The 19,389-nt window shown below is 40.8% G+C and overlaps 1 protein-coding gene across 3 annotated transcripts in view; it reads right to left on the reverse strand.

The window, feature by feature from the left end:
• Nucleotides 1-19,389, reverse strand: part of KHDRBS3 (KH RNA binding domain containing, signal transduction associated 3) — a 192,774-nt gene that overhangs the window by 90,646 nt on the left and 82,739 nt on the right. For all 3 annotated transcript variants that reach the window (XM_043539053.1, XM_043539052.1, XM_043539054.1), the window contains exon 5: nt 2,316-2,455. In XM_043539053.1, the coding sequence (XP_043394988.1) occupies nt 2,316-2,455 (140 nt within the window). The remainder of the gene's footprint in view (nt 1-2,315; nt 2,456-19,389) is intronic.

The raw sequence follows: 19,389 nt of genomic DNA on the forward strand, positions 1-19,389 counted from the left end.
TAACCATTTCCAGTTTTATACTGGTCTTCGTTGGCTAAACCCCTCTTTATTTCGGATAAGAAGTGTTTTATCAGTTAAAATGAAAAATCAGAAGTCCTACTTATAATTAAAACAAAACTTGATTGGTCCCTTATGTAACTGAACATCCAGTGTTACACTCAATACTGCAGAGTTATCTTTTCTCAACACAGACATCATGTCACCCTTGCTAAGAGTTCGCAAGACATAGGCTTGCTAATTCAAACCACAATGTGTGTATATCAATGTATGTAAACAGGAAGGCCAAAGCACAATTGGAGTTGCAGTTAGCAAGAGATGTGAATGGTAACAAGAAGGGTTTCTACAGGTATGTTAGTAACAAGAAGGTCAGGAAAAGTGTGGGACCCCTACTGAATGGGGGAGGCAACCTAGTGACAGACGACATGGAAAAAGCTGAAGTATTCATTGCCTTTTGTGCCTCAGCCTTCACAGACAAGGTCAGCTCCCAGACTTCTGTGCTGGGCAGCACAGTATGGGGAGGAGGTGAGCAGCCTTCAGCGGTGAAAGAACAGGTTAAGGACTATTTAGAAAAGCTGGACATGCACAAGTTCATGGATCTGGATCTAATGCATCCAAGGGTGCTGAGGGTGTCGGCTTATGGGATTGCAGAGCCATTGGCCATTGTCTTTGAAAACTCGTGGTGATCTGGGGAGGTCCCAGGCAATTGGAAAAAGGAAATTATAGTGCCCATCTTTAAAAAAGGGAAGAAGGAGAATCCGGGGAACTACAGACCAGTCAGCCTCACCTCTGTCCCTGGAAAAATCATGGAGCAGGTCCACAAGGAATCCATTTTGAAGCACTTGGAGGAGAGGAAGGTGATTAGGAACAGTCAACATGGATTCACCAAGGGCAAGTCATGCCTGACCAACCTGATTGCCTTCTATGATGAAAGAATTAGTTCTGTGGATATGGGGAAAGCAGTGGACATGACGTACCTTGACTTTAGCAAACCTTTTGATATGGTCTCCCACAGTATTCTTGCCAGCAAGTTAAAAAAGTATGAATTGGATGAATGGACTTTAAGGTGGACAGAAAGCTGGCTAGTTCGTCAGGCTCAATGGGTAGTGATCAACCGCTCAATGTCTAGTTGGCAGCCGGTATCAAGTGGAGTGCCCAGGGGTTGGTCTTGGAGCCGGTTTTGTTCAACATCTTCATTAATGATCTGGATGATGGGATGGATTGCACCCTCAGCAAGTTCACAGATGACACTAAGCTAGGGGAAGAGGTAGATATGCTGGAGGGTAGGGATAGGGTCCAGAGTGACCTAGGCAAATTGGAGGACTGGGCCAAAAGAAATCTAATAAGGTTCAACAAGAATAAATGCAGAGTCCTGCACTTAGGACTGAAGAATCCCATGCACTGCTACAGGCTGGGGACCGACTAGCTAAGTGGCAGTTCTGCAAAAAAGGACAGGGGGATTACAATGGACGAGAAGCAGGATATGAGTCAACAGTGTGCCCTTGTTGCCAAGATGGCTAACGGCATATTGGGCTGTATTAGTAGGAGCATTGCCAGCAGATCGAGGGAAGTGATTATGCCCCCTCTATTGAGCACTGGTGAGGCCACATCTGGAGTACTGCATCCAGTTTTGGGCCCCCCACCTACAGAAAGGATGTGGAAAAATTGGAGACAGTCCAGCAGAGGGCTGGGACATGTGACTTATGAGGAGAGACTGAGGGAATTGGGCTTATTTAGTCTGCAGAAGAGAAGAGTGAGGGGGGATTTTATAGCAGCCTTCAACTACCTGAAGGGGGGTTCCAAAGAGGATGGATCTAGACTGTTCTCAGTGGTGGCAGATGAAAGAATATGAAGCAGTGGTCTCAAGTGGCAGAGGGGAAGGTCTAAGTTGGATATTAGGAAAAACTATTTCACTAGGAGGGTGGTGAAGCACTGGAATGGGTTACCTAGGGAGGTGGTGGAATCTCCATCCTTAGAGGTTTTTAAGGCCCAGCTTGACAAAGCCCTGGCTGGGATGATTTAGTTGTGGTTGGTCCTGCTTTGAGCAGGGGGTTGGATTAGATGACCTCCTGAGGTCTCTTCCAACCCTAATCTTCTATGATTCTGTGAACCAATGTGAATCTTTCTGCAGAACCACGATATTTCCTCACATTTTGGTATCCGTGTAAATAGAAATCATATGGTACAGAGTTACTTTGCCATTCTTGTTTTTCTTACATAATACCTTGCCATATGCTCTGGAGAGTCAGACTTGATTCAAGACTAAGAGCAAATGTACATGTACAATTAAAACGCTGTGGCATTTTGGAGGTACCTACCTGGCCAAAGCAGGGACTGGTACTCCTCGTGCTCGTATTGGTGGTTTTCCGCGAACAACTGGAACTTCTGCATTTTCTGAACCACCATTCAAATATGTTAATTCTTGGAGCTGTGCCTGTCTGATTTCATCATTGTAGTCCTAGACAGAAGAAAGGAATGGAAAGCTATTCAACCAACACAGAAAAATACGTATTTCAAGGACTGCTTCTAAAAAAGTATTTTTCGTAATATTCTAGATGAATTTTTTGTTGAAAACCCTTTAGAAACAACAATACAGAAAAATGCGGCAATGGGAACACCCATTTAATCTAAAATATGATTAGAACCTTCAAATAAAACATGATTTTTAATTATATTTTTGCTCGCATCGTGTTTTCCTCTCTGAGGCTGCCCATTACCTCCAGCATATTTTCTATTAAACAAAAACAAACAAAACCAAACCACACCAGTAAAAAAGAGGCGAGGTCTTTACTGACTAGCGAAAACAATTACCATTACTTAAAACACTATATATGCCTCTTAACAATTTAGAATGAGTATCAGGCAAGAGCTGATGGTGGAATCACATTCCACTGTAAAGTGGTGAAAATCCCATCACTTCATTTCAGCTTGTCAGATCTGATGAATTTTCAGCCGAAGGCATTTTGACTGCAGGCCAGTGTACCACAGGGAGAAATCCTGTGATGGTGGAGGGTAGATTAAATGACCTGCCCCAGTAGCTCAGTTCCATCTTTAAGTTCTGATTCTATGAATTTCTCTCACATATAGGAGTAATTTTATCCAAATAACAAACATACTGAGTGCTGAAAATATTTTCAATTGAAAAATCTAAATAGACTTGTATAAGTAAACTGATGACACACTAGATTTATTTGCTCTCCTCGATAGAGCTACTCATAAGTAGATTGAAGAATTCATAAACAGTTATTTATACAGAGTTAGTAGAATACTTCTCAAACACATGCAGACCTTGAAATACCATAAGGTATCCTTCAAATCCGGTACACTATATAGGAATGAAACAGATGTTGTGAGCTAATGTGAACTCAGAGCTGAATTTCTTTATCATCAAATTCCATTCAGTATAAATGAGCCAAGGATTGCAGTTTTAGTGTAAAGCAAGAAAAAAAGATTGTATTCAAAACAGACTATCTTTAACAGGCTCCTCCATGTACCAGTAATAAGCGTTGGTTCTCACATCATTTCACTCTTGTTAGTTCAACAACTACATTGTCTCTATTCCTTTTCAACCAAAGTGGAAGACTTTTATTCAAACACTGCCAATAGTTACAATTCTAATGAAGGAAGAAAGGAAAATCTATCAATGTGAATGCGACCAAAGAGATATCAAATGTTGCCCTATGTACTTTACTATGAAGCACAGAAACCGAACAAACAAAAGGGTTAATGCGACTCTAAGAACACTGGCACCCATCTGTCAGATGTTGTGCCTCCTCTCAATTGTAAGGTGTTTTTAAAAAAACAAACAAAAAAAACAAACAAAAAAAAAAAAACCAAAACCAAAAAACAAAAAAGCCTTGTGTTTTCCCTCATACTTCGTTCCAAGCCTTTTGGTTGAAACACAGATTCTAAACAGCGATGTTACCAGTTAAGCATCTTTGTACACCTTTGGGATGTTAATTCAGAGAGGATAGGCTGCAGTTCACTCTCCATTCAGGCAGAAAGGCTGCAGCAACCAATCAGTAAGTAAGGCTAGGCCTACACTAGAGAGCTTACAGCGATACAGCTGTACTGATGCAATAACATCTCTCGCGTAGCAGCTCTATGCTGACAGGAGAGAGCTCTCCTTTTTGTGCCCTTTTATAGATGCCTTCTGTGACAGTTTTATTTCCAGGACCTTGTTCTTTCTAAAGCAACTGCTTCAGTAAACAGTTAATACTTTAAACTTGTGTAAGCAGCAAAGATTTTACTGCAATAAGATCTTAGATTAATACCCACATGTCAGTTATTTCCATGGGGGGAGGAGTATTTCATTCTGATTGACATACAGTACAGAAAGGCAATTCGAACATAACATGTCTATTTCTGCACCTGATGTATGCCAAGTCATGATGGATAGGAATTGTATATAGGAATCCCTTAGCTACAAAATACCAAATTATAAACAAGGTGTACAATGAAGAACATTCAAGAAGCACTAGATGAGCACAATAAGTAGGATGCATTGGCCAAAGTCCCCCACTAAGGAAAGCAGAGGTGACTAGTCTGCAGAGTTTTGATAAGACATTATATGGATGCCCTATATAACTCCTATCCTTATGCATGTCTGCACCAGAAATTGTCAAAGCCGCAGACAAAACAGCTTTGACTCCTAAGGGATGGGGTGGATTAGATTTTTGGTAGGTTTCTTTCCTATATCTTTATCTACTAGGCTGGAGCAGACCTGATCCAGTAGACCCTGATCTGGATTCTTCAATTAAAACTAACAGACATTCTGATTTATGAACTGCAGCCATTAAAATTTTGGAGAATAGCATGCTTTTCCAGTCACATTTGGGAGATGGTTAGAAGGTACACATGAATATCTTCTGTTTAGCCTGGAAACAAGAAGGGAGTGGGGGGCATTTCAGATTGCTTTCATCTCTAAGATGACACTGACTTTGTCAGCCAGGTACTTTTGAGAAAAGTTTTAAGTGGGTGAACTTCCCCGCCTGGGAGACTGGCATCCCTTATGAATGTTGCCCATTCTAGCTATCTTATCTCCATTCTTCCAAGCAGTTTGACATATTATAAACATGGAGGAAAGTACTGGACAACATCCTAAGGAGGCTGACCTTCTTGGGATCTCTCTTCACAGAAAAGCAAGAAAACTGAATTGTAGCCTGGCCCAAGAGACTTGAATATGCTGGCATCTCTCTCTCTCTCTCTCTCTCAGAGGTATTAATCTTACATTTTTAGGGACTTGGGGAACCAAAAGGACCACGAACATATTAGAAATGTTGAGATTTTGGAGCAAAAACTTAAGTATTTCTATCTTTTATGGGCATACAGTGTATTATCTTGGAGATCAATAGACGTTAGATTCTATCAATAACCCAGGATTACCTAGTTTATAATTATTAATAAAATATTTATTAAGCACGATCCACCTGGAAAAATGTTCACGGTGTTGATCAATCATAAAAACAATTTGTCATTCATTAATAAAAACACCCTGACCTCAAAGTTACAAACAAGGTGGATAAATAAAACACACTGATATTTTACTATTTAAAAAAAATTACATTTTTCATTTGCAAAATTAGATCCATAAATCCAGTATGAATTGTATCCCTCCTCACATCTTCCAGACAATACATTTATAATTCTCTCTGTCTCTGTCTGATTTAGACACTAATTGCTGATCTTATGTACAAGGGATAGGATATTGTATTTTGGACTATGAAATTGGGTATGCCACATTTCTGGATAGAGGGGAAGACCCGTACAAAGCATGCAGTAACTCATGTGAAATACTGATATCACCATCTGTCCACTTTTATTTATACCTAGCATTTCCAATACTATGACAGACCTCCTCCAACAGGGATGGGCTGGTGAATTTGGTGTCAGCCAATCAGAAGAATTCATAGGGATTTATTTCAGAGGCCATAGTGGGAGAGGAACAGAATTTCATAATAGATTCTTCCTCTAAACCCTTGAAAAAGGGAAATGAATATACAAAAGCTTTGACTCAGAGGACATGTCCTTTCTGCCACTGTTACAGGTGGAAACCTTGTTTTCAGACCTCCAAGTTATCAGATCCTTTCACAGCATCTAAATACACAGACGGTTGTATTCAAAATACATTCAATGGAGAGAGTGCATAGCTTTGTGTTGATGTAAATGTTTTGGATAATGGTGAGCTACTATCGCAGAAGCTGTATAAGCTTGGACTCCTTTAAAAAAATTGGAGCACGGTCAGACAGGAAAATAAGTTATTTAGCAGGCCTTGATTTTTCAGCCTCATGGGAATAGGATCTCAAAAATCTCTCTCTCAATGGAAGTCTAATCAAACACAAAAGACTTATAACCATATGAAGGAAACAGTACACATGAAGGTGTACCTTGTGAAGACAGGCATTTTGACAGGCAGGCATCCATGATGGAGATCCTTCTACTCTTTAGTAAGACCTATCGAACTTGTTCCAAGCAAGTTTGTTCTCTGGGATTTAGCCATGGAGCTTCCAGACCATTAACACTCAACTATTTACAATAAAATACCAGAATACAGTCAACTGAGAGTACTTGCAAAAGCAACGAGAGCAGTTCCAGTGACCATCACAGGCCGTAAGAAGGAACTGAGGGGGCTCAGAGTCAGCTGGGCCTTTTATGTGGATGCCAGTGGCATGCAGCAGCAGAAGGTGCCCTAGCTGCCCCAGCTGCCCCAACAGGTATCGTTGAGGGAAAATTTGCAGTGACTGCGAAGGGGGGCACATGTTCACCAGGAGTGGTCTGCACATGTACAATCACTCAAAGAAGAGCTTTCAGTTTATGCTGCAAATAGAAAATAAAAAAGTATAGGTAATATTTTTGTTCCAATGAAACTAAATGGTACAAGAATGACCTCTCTGCTCTGACAACCATGCTGCCCCCAAATATCTGTTTGCTTTGATAGGAAGAACAGTTAGTTCTGCAAGTTGTGGTTAAATAATTTATCTTAGGAGCTTTCTTCTTCAAAAATCCTGTTCACTTCTTGTTTTATCAAACTCTTCAGTGGGTTGTATTTAAAAATTACTTTGTCTACCAGAATGCTTTCTTTCCTCTTCTAGAAAAAACAGTAAGAATAGGCTCTGCTCTTTCCTGCTGGTTAATACAGTAAATTATTGACTGCTTGGACAATTTCTTTTTCTCAAACAACTTTCTGTATCTGTAATCATGGGAGTTCTATACCAGATATAGATCTTGAACATCTAAGACTGACCTGTTCTCTTGGAATTTCTAATGAAAGTGTTTCCTGAAGGAACTGTTCCCTAGAGGTATATAGCTTCTGAGTGAAAGGCTCACCAAATAGTTTGAACATATCTAATATGAAAATACTTTTGAATCAAGGATTTGAAATCAAGTTTTGATCAAATTTGATATTAATTCTCCTCTAGACAGTTTCTCTTCATAGAACATTTCTAGTGTCTCTTGAACTGTCGGTCATTTTTGGTGTTGTGTTGAAGACCATTGAATCAAATCAGAGAAGAGAATGAGTTACTCCTTAAGCACCCATCTGTACTGTGCAGAAAGAAAAATTGTGTTACTGGGATTTCCAATTTGGGATACATATGCAGGAGATCTTATGCAGAAACGGTATTGCACACAACATAAGGTAACTCTTTTGGATCTCATTATGACAGATAAAGATGAATTAATCACTAGACTAGAAGTTTGTGGTGGCTGCGTAGGGACCAGTGATCATTAACAGATTACATCAATATAGGCAAAAAGAGGACAGTCATAACCAGTAATTGTATCTAGGGGGAGGGGTGAGAGTCTGTATCCCTATGTTCATCCTTTTTACAAAACTATAATGGATTTTGTACAAAGTATGCCTTGTGAGGTATTGTTTGAAACTCATGATGTGCTCATTATTATTGTCCTGGTAAAATATGTATGGCAACATTATATGTAAAGTTATAAGATACTACTGTATAAACACTACTGAGACATATTCCAAATTTAGAAAAGCAAGCACAAACTGGTTCCTCAAAGACAAAAGGCAAACAGACACCTCAGCCAGGTGTCAACAAAATCAAATGGACTATCACCTGGTTAAGTGACCATTCTTTGGCAGGAAAAAGGGTATGAGCAAGAAATTTACATGTTGGCAAACAGCTAGAAGTTCCCATCCCACAGACTTTTTGTCTCCTGAACCCAGGGCTTGGTAACGAGTCTGTACACAGACACAAGTGTCTGTTGTAAAAATTTTGAGGTCCATGGCATGGGGTATGCTCACCTCGGGCAGCTCGGCTCCCCGTCCCTGCTGTTGCTGGCTAAGGGGAGGCGTGGCCAGGCAGTTCTGCAGGCAAGCACGCATGCATGTTGCCAGATCAGTTTGCTGCAGGCACCACCCCCCCGCAGCTCCCGGCCAATGGGCTGGGAGCCGCAGAGTCAGCGCTTGGGGAGTGGGGACAGAGTCAGTGTCATTAGTGGCTGGGCAGAGTCAGCCAGGACAGCACGAGGGAGCGAGGGGAAAAAGGCAGGAAACGGGCTGGGAGGTGGCATGCAGCTCCATTGGCCACTGATAGCATGAGGGAGCATGCTGCCTCTGTCCCCCCTGCCCCAAGCACTGACGCCATGACCAATGGGAGCTGCGGGGGGGAGGAGGGGGGCTGCACCTGCAGATGGAAGCAGTGTGCCTGCAGAGTTGCCTGGCTGCACCTCGCCTCCACCAGCAGGGACGTGGAGCTGCCCGAGGTGCTAGAAGGTGAAGAAGAAAGAGGTTCTTTTGAGCTGTTGGCATTGCAGGTCTCTGTAATGAAATAGGTCCCTACACAATTATCTGCTTTTACCCACTGTCGCATGTTGGTAGGCTATGTAGAACAGGGCCCCCTCAGCGGGAGCACCAGGGGGCATTAAACCTGATGGGAGCATAATCCCAGACACACAGGGTTAGAACACCCACAGCCCCATCCCTTCAGGGTAGTAACCATGCTCCTCACCTCCTGCATCTGAGCAGCAGGCAGGCCATGACCCTGCCTCCTCCTCAGCCCCTTCTGTGCCCAAGGAGACCCAGCCCAGCAAGGCCCCGCTGTCAGCAGAGTGTGGAGTGTCGGAAAGTGGAGCAGGAACTGCATCATCGTAGGACGGTCTTAGTGATGGTGCTTTGGAGTCCCTGAGAGGCTAGGTTTGTATTCTTGGCACTGCCTCTGCCATGGATTTCTTGTGACCTTGGGCAAGGCCTCATCCCTGTGACAGCTGGGGAACTAACAACCCCCCATTGTGCAGTAATAAGGGCCATAAAGAAATATTTGGAAAGAGAATGAAAGTCTGATGCTAAAAAGAGATTCAAAAGATGGGGAAGGAGAGGAGAATTTCTGGTACCTTCCCCTCCTCCTCCCCCTCCCCACAGCTAAGCATCCATGCAGGGCCTGGGTGCAATCTGGCCCATAGTTTTTATTAATGAATTGCTACTGCTGTACAGATCACAGAACTTTGATTTTCTGTGGACCCTGTAAAAAGTAGTTATTTTTTAAAAGTATTCATAATTCAAAAGAATTTCCTCCATATTTAATAAAGTGTATAAACAGTTTTTAGTAATTGCAAACCCAATAAAATGCAGCGGGGGTACCTTTTATTTTGTATGATGTTTTGATACCAACCTAGGGTGACCAGACAGCAAATCAGGACCGGGGGGGGGGGGGGGGGGGGGGGGGGGGAGAGAAGGATAACAGGAACCTATATAAGAAAGACCAAAAAATCAGGAATATCCCTATAAAATCAGGACATCTGGTCACCCTATACCAACCAAACCCATGCACAGTTATAGCAGGCTTTAATCTATTGATCTATCTACCTACATATCCACAACAATAATTTGGGATACATAACATTTCTGAATGCCATCAACTTCAGTTAAAGTTAGTTAGCCCAGTCCTGAAAGGTCCTCAGTATCTTGAACTCACAGTGCAGTCAATGGCTGTTGAGGGCCCTCAGAAGCTCATAGCAGCTGCTCAGCACCTTGCAGTATCAGGGCTTCATTCTCTTTCCAAACATCTCCCTAGGTACTTATACTGAACTCAGTAACACAGTATTTGAGTGCCTCAAACAATGAATTTAGCCTCATGCAACCTTTTTGAGGTCTCCCTGTGTCTGCCTATACATATGCTATTATAGCCCAAATCTATAGCAAGGAGCAGCCCTGGCAACGACTTACATGGCACTGTCTCATTTTCAATCTAAGTTTCTCTCATTGTCTCTGGAACCTCTGATTCAAACCCCCCCCCCCTTTTTTGTTTGGTTACTTATCCATTAGTGCTATAGTACAGAAGCAGGACAGAACTAAAGCTAAAGAAATGCATTTATAATGAATTCCCAGCACCTGTAGATTTCCACTTAACTTGATGGGGTATTTTCCCTACATTATGAAAGTAACTATTCCACAGTAAGGGCCAAAATCTGTCCTTCAAGTTGTGTGTAGGCAGAATTGTACTTCAGCAACAGCTGTATGAAAAGGATGGCTGTAATAAAGAATAAATACAGAATACTGGGAAAGCCTGATTAACACTATGTTAAACTGTTTCAGATTGAGATGACAGAAGACATGGGAATAGGGCACCCATTTCTGATGCCTGTTTCCTGTACGTATGTATGTACGTACATACATACATGCTATGTTAGGTCAGTAAATCCCACCACCACAAGCGTTCCCTTCTTAGGGTCTTTTACTAATATGATACTTCCTGATCATATCTTGTGAATACGGATCTACATTACATGAAATTGGTTCTGCCTTTTCTTAGTGGAATCCAAATAATTTTTATTTAACTCCACAATTTCTCTTTTGCTTCCCCTACCCCAGAGGATCATTACATTTTTAAAAATATATTCTAACAAACAGGGATGTCACACACACACACAAAAAAAGAGTTATATTGAAAATGGGTTGCAAACCCTAGGAAGAGCTGTCAAAATACTTCTTAAAATATTTGGAAAGAGTTCATGAAGTTTGATGGGCTGCTTGAGCCCCTGCAAGAAATTGTTCTCAAGGGACCAATCATGCAAAACTCCCCAAAAGGAATTTAAGAACAGGCCCTAATTATTAAGCCCTCAGTAACAAAGTATGTAGCATTCTTTATAGACATCTGAAAATATCCCGTGAAAAGCTGCTGAAATAAATTTTCAAGCCATATTTTCAGGATGCTGTTTTTCCTGTAGCTCCTACAATTTTTTTCACCATTGTTCAAATTTATGCTATTACAGTTTTCTAGTTAATTTAATATACTGATCCTACAGCCACTGAAGTCAGTGAGTTTTGCCCTTAACAGCAATGGATGCAGGATCAGGCCTTTCACTGAATGTATCTGAACTGAGTTTCTGTGTGTTTTTTTTTTAAAGTATAACTTAAAAATAACACTTGATATGAACATTTATGTCCAAGAACAATAAAAAGGTGGTGACGACAATGCACTGGATATATGGTTTTAGGATAAATATTTATTTAAATACCCCCATCCTACAAAAAAAATATTGACTTTCATTTTTTAAACAGAAAGCCCATACTGGACTTCACAGAAAATAGAATATGTACTGATAGAACAATAATAATAATAAAAGATTTAAAATGGGGGTATTCCATGTTTTTGCCTCACCATGTCAGACTGATCTTTATCTTGAAAGTTACTGAATTAAAATTCCCATACTACGTGTGACAGTAGCAGCATGATAGAGTTTTGCTTCACTGATTAGAATAAAGTGAAATAGGTTACTGTAGAATCTTGACACACAAAAAAAGAGGCTTTGTTATCCAATCAGACAAAGCATTAGTGTGACGTTGCACCCCATAATGCTTTATAGAAATATGCTTATAAATGTAAGTATGACACAAGTTTTATGCTAGATATGCCATGTAACATATCTTTACAAAGGTTACATTCTACTGCATGTATTCGTCCTATTCGTATGCATGTATCATTTTTATATCTGAAGTTATGCGCATTGGCTCTATGCTTGTATTTAAAGTGTTTGCTGTAGAAAGCACCTAAGGCAGATTTGGTCAACATAACGTGAAGGGGTTATTCAAGTAAATGGAAGTACGTAGCTAACAATGGACCTTGACAGATACCAATCCACATCTGAGCTTTCCTGGGAACGTTCGGGCTAACAAGTGGGCAATGGCGTCGACCTGTTGAGAACTGAGTCATGCATGGACATGTGACTCCAAAACTCCATCCAGTAGCTGTAATTCTACACGGGGGGGGGGGGGGGGGGGGGGGGGAGAGAAGAGGTTTCCACTCACACAAGAGAGAGACTATATAAGCCCCTGGAAACCCCTCCATTTTGTCTTCAGCTGGCTCAAGAGATAGTCTCTCCACCTCAAAGAGATGCCTGAAAGAAACTGGAACAAAGGACAGTAATTACAGAGGTGTGAGTGATTGCTGGACCCAGACTAGGAGGAAATCTAGCCTGTAAAAGAAGCTTATTGGAACATCTCTGAGGGTGAGATTTACCTGCATGTAGTGTTTTACTATAGTAGGCTTAGACTTCTGTGTTTTTGTTTTATTTTGCTTGGTAATTTACTTTGTTCTGTCAGTCATTACTTGGAACCACTTAAATCCTACTTTTTATATTTAATAACATCACTTTTTACTTATTAAGTCAGAGAAAGTATTAATACTTGGAGCAAACAGCTGTGCATCTCTCTATCAGTGTTATAGAGGGTGAACAATGTATGAGTTTATCCTGTATAAGCTTTATACAAAGTAAAACAGATTTATTTCAGGTTTGGATCCCATTGGGAACTGGGTATCTGGGCGCTGGAGACAAGAGCACTTCTTAAGCGTTTTTCCAGGTAAGCCTGCAGCTTTTGGGGGGATGTGGTTCAGACCTGGGTCTGTGTTTGTAGCAGGCTAGCGTGTCTGGCACAACCAGGCAAGGTACTGAAGTCCCAAGCTGCTAGGGAAAATGGGCTCAGTAGTAGTCCCAGCACACCAGGTGGCCGTTCCCAAGAGAGTTTCTGTGACCCGACCCATCACAGTTAGCTACATTCAAATCAACGTTGAGAGAGTTTTTCCCCCCTCATTCCAGTGGGGAAAAGAACCTGCACAACATGGCGCTGAAAAAAAAAAATCATTCAACCCAGATTGGGAAAAGAATATTTTATGTTCCAAAGACCCAAAGATTGTTTTATGGAGTGCCCAAGGTGTGGCCAAGTAATGAAACAGCTCAAGTCAACTGTAGCTCGCAACCATGCTGAGAAGTGGTGCAAAAAAAATGTCCAAGACTTCAAACACCTTGAGTGTAGAGAAGCAAATTCATTGAGGAGGCCACATCAAAAAGAGGAAGAGAGGTAAAGTCAATGACTGACTTTAACCAGAATGTCAAAGATGCACAGAATGATCTTTGCCTTGCCTACAGTTTAGCAAAAGCCAAATTGCCATTTACAGCAGGTAGCATCTTCAAAGAAATTGCCAAAAAATTGACCCAAAATGTTCTCCTTTTCAAAGACTGCACTGCAGTGCCAGAACTGTAGCAAGAAACACTGACGATTTAGGTGATTACCTTTATGGTGAAACTGAAAGCAGCAGTAAATGCTCCATTTGTTAACCTAATGTGTGACGAGAGTATCATAGAATCTCAGGGTTGGAAGGGACCTCAGGAGGTCACCTAGTCCAACCCCCTGCTCAAAGCAGGACCAATCCCCAATTTTTGGCCCAGATCCCTAAATGGCCCCCCTCAAGGATTGAGCTCACAACCCTGGATTTAGCAGGCCAATGCTCAAACCACCGAGCTATCCCCCCACCCAGTACTGACCACAGTGACAAGAGTCAGCTTATTATTTACCATTGCTTTGTGAATGTTGACACAAGTGAAATTCGCTTCAAGTTTGAGCTTAATTGAAATAGCTGAACGATGTAATGCTGAAAATCTGAATGCAGCCATTGTTGGCAGTTTGGCAAAGAACCAAACAAGTATCCCGTGGATAAAATTATGGGATTTACATCGGAAGGGGCATCTGTAATGCTAGCCCAACGTGAAAGTGTTTCAAAGTGACTGAAAGATCGTTATGGTGATTTGTTCATCCAGCATTGTACGACCCATCACCAAGCCTTAATGGCTAGAGATGCTGAATCAGTCATACCTGACTTTGTGGAAGATATGATCAAAGCGACACAGATATTTCAGTAGGGCTGTGAGAAAAAAGGAGTTTAGACAGATCTGTGAGCTGAATGAAGAATATTCAAATCTGGTTAGCTAAAAAAAATTCACAAGTTAAGTTTGGCTGCCTGAGTTGAGAGGTTTGAGCTACTGAAGGATTCTCTAGTGCAATACTTGGCGAGAGCATCATTTGGGAATGGGTAGCCAAATTATAGAACACATTGCCAGAATATCTATGACACTATGTCATTAAGTTTGGTAATTTTGTCAAGTGTTCATCATCCAACAGGGTGGTGCTGACCCCTGCCTGAACCCCAGCTGGCAATGATTCTTAAAGAGAGGAAAAGTGATAAAAATAAGGAACAGACTCCCCAAATGATCTCTCCTTTCATCTCTACTCATGGCATCACCACCACCTAAGGACAAGGAAATCAATACTAAACCAAACAAGGGATCCTGGCTGAAAGGATTCCAGCCAATAAGACTGTTTAGCATGTGGTGAGTGAAATCTTTGATTTGAATTCACTTGCGTGTTAAGTTAGGCATTTAGTGTGTGTTCTGGGACTGGGATTTGCTGGTGTTGCTCTGCAATGTAGTTCACGGCTGGCTGGCTAGCTAGCTAGAATACTTCTACAGTATAGCTGGAGGTGATTTACATGCTGTGTGTGGGCAGACCAGGAGCAATTACTCTCACAGCAAAGCCCTGTAAAGGGCACCCCAGGTAGGAGAATTGAGGGGACACAGCTGTCCATCTGTCGTGTGTGTGTGTGTACACACACAGAGTACTCCAAAAGGGATAATTCCCCAAACGGAGGAAAATTCTGTGCGAATTGGGAGGGAAGGTATAAATAGAAATGTAAAATTAAAATATGAATTTCTTTAACAAGTTTATCAGGTGGCCAAAAAGCTGATTCCACAATCAAAAATGAGACCAACTTTGGCTAAAAGTCCAGCCCAGTTCAGTAATGAAGTGAAGGGAGCAATTAGAAATCAAAAGAATAGTATATAACAAGTGGGTGAAAAGGGGAAACAGAACAATCAGAATCTGCACTTAGAAAATTGATAAGGGAAGCTAAAGACATCAGGGAAAAATCCATGGGTCGCAGAGCTAAGAACAATCAGGACCACTTTTTAAAGTATACTGGGAATAAAGAAATCCTAGCAATGGTATAGGCTCATTACTAGACAGAGATGGTAAAATTGTTCATAATGATGGAGAAAGGTAGAAAGTATTTAATTTCAAGTGTTCAGCTAACCTGCTGACATGGGTAATTGTTGGCCGATTAGCCTGAAATCAATTGTGGACAAAATAATGGAGAAGCGGATATGGGATTCAGTTGATAAACAATAGGACTATAAGAAAAGGAGTACTTGTGGCACCTTAGAGACTAACCAATTTATTTGAGCATAAGCTTTCGTGAGCTACAGCTCACTTCATCGGATGAAGTGAGCTGTAGCTCACGAAAACTTATGCTCAAATTGGTTAGTCTCTAAGGTGCCACAAGTACTCCTTTTCTTTTTGCGAATACAGACTAACACGGCTGTTACTCTGAAATCGGACTATAAGTAATGCCAGCAAAGTTTTATGGACAACAGATTTCAAAGAATAAAATTGAGTTTGTCTGATAAGATTACGTTTGGTTGATGATTATTACAGATATGCAGTTCAGTTTATAGTACCGCACAATATTCGGGTTAAAATATTAGCACTACACATTATCAATAAAGCACACTAAAACTGTTCAAGATAGATTTAGAACTGACAGATCTCAAAGTAGTCAATGGAGAACCATCATCAAATGGGAATGTTTCTAGTGGGGTTCTGTTAGGATCGGTACTAGGTCCAACGCTATTAAAATTTTTCATCAGTAGTAAAATAAATTTAAAACTACTGCTGATAAAATTTGCAGAGGACACAAAGACCTCCCATCGTAAAGTAAGATCTCAATCGCTTGGTAAACTGAGCCATTCAAACAAAAATACATTTTAATATGGCCAAATATAACAACATGGAATGCAGGCTATAGCTACAGAATGAGGGACTGTATCCTGGAAAGCAGTGACTAAAAAAGATTTAGGGGTTACAGTGGACAAGCAACTCAACATGCACTCCCAGTGCAATGCTGTGGCAAAAAGGGATAATGTGATCATTGGATGTATAAAAACCGAAGTAGTGAATAGGAATAAGGAGATTCTTTTACCTCTGTATATGAGATTGGTTAGACAATACTGGAATGCTATGTACACAGTTCTGGTTTTATGGATATTGAAAAACTGGAGAGGGTGTAGAAAGTGATTGGGTTGGAGAATTGCCTTACAGTGAGAGGCTTAAAGAACTCAAGCTGTTTAGCTATCAAAAAGAAGATTGAAAGGTGACTTGATTACAGCATATAAGTACCTTCACAGGGAGAAAATACAGGATTCTAAAGAGTTCTTTAATCTAGCAAAGAAAAGCTTAATAAAAATCTATAACTGGAAGTGAAGCCAGACAAATTCAAATTAGGCACAGATTTTAAATTAGGGTGATTAATTATTGGAATAAACTAACAAGGGAAATGGTGGAAATCCCCATTTCTTGAGGTCTTCAAATCAAGACCGGATGCCTTTCAGGAAGAAGTTATTAGGCTCAATTCAGGTGTAACTGGGAGGGAAGATTGGCCTGCAGTATGCAGGCCAGACTCCCTAGATGATCTAATGTTCCCTTTTGGCCTTAATTCAATGAATCTATCTTTTTCTTAGAGACTTTATTCTGGAAACAAAACAAGAATGATGGGTATACTTTTGTAAGTAGGAAGTTCTCTATAGTCCATTTTAAAAGGCAAATTAAAAGGGTAAAATATTAATCTGTAATCTGCTTGTTTTTAAATTATATTTCACAAGACTTTCTTGGTTCTTGTAGTTTCAAACATGAGAGAAGCTTGAAATTCACATTCTTCATCCACCAAGGCACTGATAGATGAGCATAAGGCTCCCATATGAATACTTCCAAAATGTCAGTGTCTAAGGTAAAAAACAAAAAATGAAAGTGCTAGGGGAGGCAGTAGCTTGTGCCAATGCCACTGCCTCCTAAACAGCTTTCTGTCAGTTCTTGAAAGTGCAATCAGAAAGGTGAATTGAAATCTTCAAAGAAGCAGAATTACAGGTATATACATTTTATTTTATTTTTAATAAGATACCGTCTGCACCATAAATTACTCCTGGAGAGTAGATATCTCAAATGATACCTCAAAATATAAAGCATGATTAATAGTGCAGTTGGCAGAGAGAATGAAGGGCAATACCTTATATTATGCAACAAAGACTGAGAAGAATCCTCCTGCGAGCAACAGTAATACAAAAAATGAAATAGTAAATGTTATCTGGGCAAGTAAAGAGTATCAGGTTTCCTTTCTGCCTGACAGACAAGAAGAAATGCTGGGAGTGGGCTAAGTGATAACAGGCACAAAGATACTGCCCTCCCAGTCCGGGTGGAGGGAGATCAGACAGTTGAGTGGGAAAGAAGAAAAAAAGAAGAAGATCTCCACTGCGAAGAGAAGGGGAACGAGAAGATGCGAGTAGAGCAGAAGCAGGAGAAAATGCAATCCGTACAACAGACCAAAGCCTCAAGTCAGAGGGGAATGAATTAGGCCTTCATTTCAGCCACAAAAACAATTTCTGGGGAGAAAGGGTTGGAACTGTGGAGACGTATACTGCTGATTATGCCTAGGGCTGAACATAATCTTAAAAGTGTTTTCTGCTAATGCTTGGATCATGGAGTTATGATGACTTGAGAGGAGAGGTCAGGCTTGGAGTTTTCAGTACTAGTCAGTTTATTGTGGCTTGGCTGCCTTTCAAGTGTCCACTTAGCAACTTCTAGAGCCTTGCAAACTTAGCAGCAGCAGCTGTAGTTGTTGCAAGCCAGAGTTTGATTTGATTTTAAGAAAGAGAATAATGTTTGCAAGCTACAGGTTATAACCAGAGTGTCGGAGTGCAATTATTTTTCCTGAAAGACAAGTGATAGCTCAATTTGCCAGGAAAGCCACACCAGGCTTTGTAGCAAATAAACCACAATTAGGTTACCCACTGCTACTGAAAAAAAACCCCTAGCTTGATTGGATTTTAGGAGGTGGACAGCTTCTCTCTTGTGCTACACAAAATGAATATTCCATTTTTAAAATGTAGGTTTTTAGTCCTTCTGGTAGATTCCTTTTGAAAAGCCAAGAGGTCTTAAGACAACATGGGCTTAACCCTGGATCTAACAAAAGGTCATTTTGTACTACCTGAGCTCAGCACAGGCAAGGTTCCATCCCATCTCTTGCAATCTGCTATGAAAAAAATAAACCATGTAATTAGGGAGGAAAGGAGAAAGGTTGCTCTGGTTCTCAGTCTTCATCTTTCCATACTCAGCATGATAGGATCAGCCACTGATGAGCTGAGAATTGTATCAGTCTCATCTCTTATGGTGCTAGTAGAATCATAGAACAACTTCTCCACTGAGGTTAATTAATGCCTTTGCTCCAGCTGTACCAGAGGAAATACCTTCATTGCCAGTGGATGGAGACAGTGTTTCTGATCAAGCAGTCTTCTGTTGGTGCCAGGTCAAGTAGCTTCTTGTTCATTAGATTAGTCAGTAATATCTCCTCCATCTTCTCCCACTACTCCATCACTACCTGATTCAAGAAACAGGGTTTATCATCTGTTGACTAAATGTAATTATGTTCGGATTAGTGGCAATCCAAAATACCTTGTGAGTATGGCCTACTGTAGGACTTTCTGACACAGGAGGTTATAATCTGGTGCCTTCTTATCTAGAAGATGATGTTCAGGTTGTCCATTTAGACATGAGATCTGATTAGAATAGCATAACTGATTGCTCTCATCTCTGGAATATTCAAGAGTAGCTGTTCTTGGAGACAGCAAACTCTCTAAGTGAAAGTTCTGCTGTGTGGTATTCCATTCATCCAAGATTTGACACAAGTTTAGTATAGTGTTTAGACACTATGGTGATAAGGTACTTTATAAATACCTACAGATAAATCCAAGTGATTCCTTTCATACTGGTGTGCCTGATCGGCCAGCCATCAAGATAGGAAACCACGTGTACTCCCAGCCCATGCAGACAGGCTCCCGTTACTGCTAAGAATTTCACAAGTATACACAATGCTATTGTAGAGCTACTGAGGTATAGTCCTTTAGAGAGTCTGAACTTTTGGAGTCTCCAGATGCAGAATCTCTAACATACTGGAAGTCAGCCAACATTCAAAGAGAGTCTCTCACCTTAGAAACATA

The sequence above is a fragment of the Chelonia mydas genome, chromosome 2 (genome assembly GCF_015237465.2).
Source record: "Chelonia mydas isolate rCheMyd1 chromosome 2, rCheMyd1.pri.v2, whole genome shotgun sequence".
NCBI lineage: Eukaryota > Metazoa > Chordata > Testudines > Cheloniidae > Chelonia > Chelonia mydas.